General features: G+C 46.2%; 1 protein-coding gene across 1 annotated transcript; it reads left to right on the top strand.

Moving 5' to 3' along the window:
• On the top strand, positions 1 to 5,970 carry LOC111071499 (probable ATP-dependent RNA helicase DDX20). Its single transcript, XM_022362887.2, is given in 5 exon segments — positions 1 to 266; positions 342 to 1,804; positions 1,806 to 2,642; positions 2,707 to 3,778; positions 5,903 to 5,970. Coding segments are annotated over 5 exon segments (3,633 nt in total). The 5' UTR covers positions 1 to 73.
• The last annotated feature ends 227 nt before the right edge of the window (positions 5,971 to 6,197 follow it).

Genomic DNA, 6,197 nt, shown 5'->3' with positions numbered 1-6,197 from the left:
ACACCTCTAGTGCGACGCCAAGGACCGACCGCGTTTGTTTTTTGTTTGTTTAAAATTTAACAATTGCACTGAAATGGAGGGCAGCGCAATTGCGCATAATTTGGCGAATGGCGAAAAGCGCACCAGCGACGTGGAGGCTGGCAAAGTGCAACACTTCTCGGACCTGCATCTGCGCCGAGAGGTACTGGGCGGCTTGACTGCCAATAATTTTAAGACGCCAACGAAAATTCAGGCTGCGGCCATACCCATGGCTCTGACTGGAATGGGTAAGTGTTCGCGCAGAGTGAAATATTAAAAGTAGAACCCAAATTTACATTGATTCCATGTTTGTGCGCGAGCAGATCTGTTGGTGCAGTCCAAGAGCGGCACGGGAAAGACGCTGATCTATGTGGTGGCCGCGCTGCAGACGTGCCATCCGACGTCGAGGCCAAAACCGGAGGTTTTGATTATTTTGCCAACACGGGAGCTGGCCATTCAGGTGCACGACACGTTCCATTATTTGGCTAGGAACAAAATGCGCACACTAGGGGTAAATTCGTTTATTGGCGGCACCGATGTGACCAAGGATCGTGACAAGCTGCGCCACTGTCATGTCGTCATTGGCACACCGGGCCGCCTGCTGCAGCTGCACGAGAAGGGCGTATTGAATACGTCGCACGTCAAGTTGCTGGTGCTCGACGAGGCCGATCAGCTCTACATGACGGAGAGCCTGCAGAAGACGGTGAACGCACTGATTGCGGTGCTGCCGCTTCAGCGCCAGATAATTGCCTGCAGCGCCACCTTTGATCAGAATCTGGACGAGAAGATAGCCAAGATGATGGAGAAGCCCATACTGATATCGAACAGCGAGCGGGCCACCGTGCTCCTGGGCATCCGGCAGTTTGTCTACGAGCTGCCCCAACAGGTCAACAACATGCTGGAGATGCGCCTGAAGCTGGAGGCCCTGAAGAAGATCTTCGCCCAGCTAAACTACGAGCAGGCAGTGCTCTTTTCCAACTCCAAAATGCGTGCGGACTCGTACTGCAATTACCTGAACGCCGGCGAAATACCGTGCATGCTCCTCTCGGGTGACCTCTCCCAGCAGGAACGCTCCGAAGTCTTTGAGGGCTATCGCAACTTTTCGGTGCGCACCGTTGTGGCCACGGATCTGATCGCACGTGGCGTGGACTCGCATCATGCCAATTTGGTCATCAATCTGGACCCGCCCGATAATCATGTCACCTATCTTCATCGCACTGGACGTGCCGGTCGCTTTGGCTCCAAGGCCATAGCCATTACATTCATCTCGTCGCCGCAGCAGAGCGAGAACTTTAAGAAGATTCTAGCCAAAGCCGGCACCGGCATGTCCGTCCTGCAGTTCCCCACAGAGGGGCCGCCCTCAAAGGACTTTAACTACTTTGAGTTTGATGCCTATCAATTTCCATACTATTTCAAGTCCAAGGCCAATGAGCAGGACGACAACGAGCTGAATCAAATCAAAAAACCAAAATCCACCAAGCTGGCCAAACAAATAGCCAATGAAAAGGCTGATAAGGTGGCGACAGATGTGTCTCCTGTGACACAGGAAGAGAATGAAGTAAAAGATAAGCAGGGAGACAAGGATCCACAACCACAAATCGATGTGCCCAAAGTGGAGGAGTCTGCTGCCCCTCAGGCCAAGGAGGATGCAATCAACAAAGAGGCTCTCTCACCCGCTCCAGTGGAGGATGAAAAGCCAACAAATCTACAATTTGATATAATCACATATCCCCCAGTGGAGGAAACCAACCAACCGTTTGAGGTACTTCACATTGCCCGCACCAGTGGATGAGATTCTGTCGCCGAATGATGAAAAGCCCAGCACCAGCTCGGCAGCAAAAAAGAAGGAAAAACAAAGGCGCAAATCCGAAAAACAAAAATCTTCCAAAAGCAACTTAAGTCCGCTATCAAAGCCCAATATAAGCCCTTGCCTCAGGGCTGCTCAGCCACGCGCCTCGACAGACAACAAGGAGAATCGGCCAGAAAATGGAGTCTGCTCCAGCACAGACAAGCCGCTAGAGACCAACCAGACAATCATGGAAGTAGAAGACTCGCCTCAAACATCGCAGACACCAACAGATGTGTCCCAGGAACCAACACAGACACCAACAGATGTGTCCCAAGAACCAACACAGCTCACTGGCAGCTCGGCTGGAGCCGAAACCACCGCAGAAAATCCGCTACAGTCCCGCCAGAGAGGCATGGAAGTTGAAGAGTCTCCTCAAACATCACAGACACCATCGGATGGGTCACAAGAGCCAACACAGTCGACCGGCTGCTCGGCTGAAACTCACCCAGGGCCGCCAGTGAATTCAATCAACACGAAGACCTATTGCCTGGCTGTGCCTGGCACAGATAACAGCTCGACCACACTGCAGCCGCATGTCCTATCGAATACGGTGGACGATGCCAGCAGCATCGTTTCGGACAGCCTGGAATGCGGCTATGCCAGTGATGGCTCCTATGTCAGCCAATATTCGGAGAGCGATGGCCAGATTATTTGGCAGCGCTACAGGGCACGCCGGCAAGTGCTTAAGAGGCGCCGTCGATCCCTCAAGCCTCGTTCCTGGTACCACAAATGCTCTTCGTTTGTACGATTGCACCCAGCATTCAGGAGCGTCAAGGTATGTGCATGGATCATAGTTGTAGATGGAGAAATTAAACAAAAGGTCTTCCTTTTTATTTCAGAGACCCGGCATTGAGTCCCTGCTGCCAATTCTTGCCCACAATGAGTTCCTTATGAAGTTTGAGAACAGGGAGAGCATAATCAGGCGCCTGAATGATTACAAAAAGAGATTCAAGGTGAAGAATGAGTCGGACTGGCTGGACGAACTTTACAAGACGGCAATGGAAGTGTACTCTACGGATTATGGCAATGCCACAGAACAGGACAAATCGGAGAAGCCGCAACAGCAGCAGCAGAAGCCACAGCAGCCACCACCAGCTCTGGGAAAGCTGAGCGTTCATGTTGCCCATCAGATGGATATTCCAGCAGTGGCTGCCGCAGCACCAGTAGCTGCAGCTGATCCGGACGATGTTGCAGACGATGAGGCAACATCATCCGAATCGGCCTTAACATCCGAAGAGGGGGAGGCTTTTGAAGAAATGAGTTCCCCATCGAGCGGCTTTGGGGAGAGTACAGAGGAGAGTGCCTCCTCTGGCATTGAGACGTCTGTCTACGATCCCTCTGGCTCCTCGGATCCACAGGACAATGAAGATGATGATGACGATGAGGACGCAGAAGACGATGTCGATGAGGACTCAGAAGACGATGTCGATGAGGAGGAGGAGGAGGAGGAGGAGGATGCGTTGAGCAATGTCAGCGTGGCCGGCAGCAGCTCCTTCAGCTCTGTCACTAGCTTTGAGATGAGACACGCACGTTTTAAACTGGTCAGGCGTTCGAGCAATCCCAGCAATTCTAGCCATGAGAGCAGTACCAGCGATGAAAGCGAGGGACATGGTGTCAGCGATGTCGGACACAATGAGAGCGGCACCAAAAAAGCCAAAGGTACGACCAATGACCCAAAGGCTGCTGAAACCAAAGACCCAGATGGAAGTGATGAGAGCAGTGCCTCAGGAGAGGCTGAGGACAGCAGTGCCCCAGAGGCTGAGGCATCAGAGCATCCGAACTTTGACCACATGAACCGTGCCATGCAACTCTGGGAGGAGACCTTCAACAGGCAGTATCAGATAATTGCCAACCATGTGGTAGCTCACATGTCCCAATATCAGGACATTCATCGTCCGAGTGAGAGTCAGAGTAAGCACAAATAATAAAAAAAAACAAAAATAAGCAACAATTTTCTCTTTCCGATCGACTAGTCGGAAAGTCAAGTCATTATTATTATTATAGATCAAACTATCTAAATGAACAAACTGAAAACGGAAAAACGTTCCCAGAGGCTGCATCAGTCTCGCTCTTTATACTTCTTCGAATGTTAACTATTAATTTAACGACACTTTTTGAAATGTGAAATGAAACTAAAGTTACTTTTTTCTACTCAACGTATAACAAGGATTAACCCTACACATATTCTATACTCTATAAACAAAACATTGAAAACTGTACACATGGTATTGGAATACCTTTATATTTTGACAAAAAAAAAAACACTGCAGTTATAGACAAGTGTACCCCAGTTGAAAGGCTATGTGATTACATATAATATATATACATATATATCAATAGATTTAATACATTTTCATACGACTTGGTGATACAAGCAAGAAATATTCAATATTGAAATGACAGACAATGAAAAAGTTAAGTTTTTGTTATGAAATTTTGACGAACTGAACTGAATGCGAAACAGATTTTATGTGTGAAGCATCCATTAAATCAACATTAATTAGTATATGTTAGTTACATTTTCTATAACCGTTTAACGAACATTTTTGGAATTTATTTTGAATGCACCACTGAAAACGAAAACTTTGAAAAGCATAAATAGTTTTCTCGATTGACAAAATGTCAGGAATTAAAACGTAAAAAGCATTTAAAAATATCTTTAATTTTTCCCCTTTCAATTTTTAATACAATTAAAAAACGATTGAAAAGTTATAAATATTTTCTCGATTGACAAGAAGTCACATTAAAATTTGAAAAACATTAAAAACTATCTAAAGAAGTTTCTAAAGTCTCCCACCATTTATTTTTCAATATGTACTTAAAAAAAAAAAGTTACTTCGTTTTTCACTCATATAATTTTCAATAAAATTTTGTAATACAAAAAAAAATATTTTGTAATTTAATTGGCTGGTAAAAAATATTGTAGGTACTACCAAAGACAATATTATAATAGGTACTTAAGATGCGTAACTAGGAAGAGCAAAATTTGGAAATTGTCACGTGCTACTACTATATTTTAATACCTCGTACTATATTATATTTTAGGTTTATCTTGGTTCCTATAGCAAGAAATATTCCCTTGAACGACTGAGGCCAGTCCACTGCCAAGTGCATAAATCATACATAAATATGTAAGGAGAATGGGCATGGGCATGGGCATCATCAGCTGTGGGGCAACAACATTGTTGCACAGCCATGCTGTGCCGCCGCCGCCGCCACCGCCGCTCACTTTGAATTGATTGCAACTGAATGCGGCATCTGCGTCGGTGGCAGAGCAGAGTCCAATGAACATACATTCGCCCTGCGGTGGAGCACGCAAAAGCTTTTGCCCCGTCGTTGTAGTTGTCGTCCCCATCTGAATGGGGCAGCAACAGCAGCACCATCATCAGCAGCAGTTCGCGTGCACTTGCGTTCCACATCCAATAAGGAGCGTGAGAACCTGCCGCATGAATGCAAAGTGAGTTGGGCAGCAGCAGCAACAGCAACGATTGTGGCTGCGGCTGCGGCGACAACGACAACATTTTATAGATGCTAGAAGTTACATTTTGTCGCTGCGCTTTGCCCCAGAGCCCCATGCCCATACCCATACCCATACCCCTACCCATTCGCGATTCGATTAGCGATAAATGCGAGATGCGAAAAATTGTTGCTGCTTTTGTTGCTGGCCAACTGCTGTTGCAGGTGTTAAGGCTTTATAATGATGTTAACATTTTTATGGCCCACAACAAAATAAACTTAAAAATTTGTTCAGCGCAATAATATTTTTGCGGTTAAAGCTTCTCTTTGCCCCCATACATGGGGGCACAGGCAATTGCCGTTGCCGTTGCTGTTGCTGCTGCTGCTGCTGGCGCGCGGCTGCCTTTCGGCTAAGTGGAACGCTCCAGGGGCCAAGAGCCAAGTCACAGATACAGATACATTTACACCACTCATACAGGCCTCAACAAAACTAATTAAAATTGCTGAACGTCGTAAACAATTATGGCCAAATTACTGGAAAATTAAATAAATATTATATGGTGTTTTTTTCCTGTGTAGGTTGCAACAAGAGAGACTTTGGGGGCATGCAGCCAGAGGATCAGCCAGCGCTGAATGGGAACACCTGAGGTGTGATGTTGAATCTCCAAGGTCGTCTAAAATATGGAAGATTCCATGGCACAGAAAATTTTCGCAGATAATTAAAAAGTTTTTATATCTTAGAAATGTTTGCCGGATTCACTTGAATACCTGTATCTTTTGTTAACCGGAAGACAAATATTCCAGCTGCTTTAAAATAAGTTCTAAAGAATTAAGAAAGAAATTAATGAATAATCTTTACCCTACAGCTAATGAA

The sequence above is a fragment of the Drosophila obscura genome, unplaced genomic scaffold (assembly GCF_018151105.1).
Source record: "Drosophila obscura isolate BZ-5 IFL unplaced genomic scaffold, ASM1815110v1 contig_181, whole genome shotgun sequence".
NCBI lineage: Eukaryota > Metazoa > Arthropoda > Insecta > Diptera > Drosophilidae > Drosophila > Drosophila obscura.
Note: the sequence above shows the minus strand (reverse complement) of the source record. Positions and strands in the feature narration are given on the sequence as shown.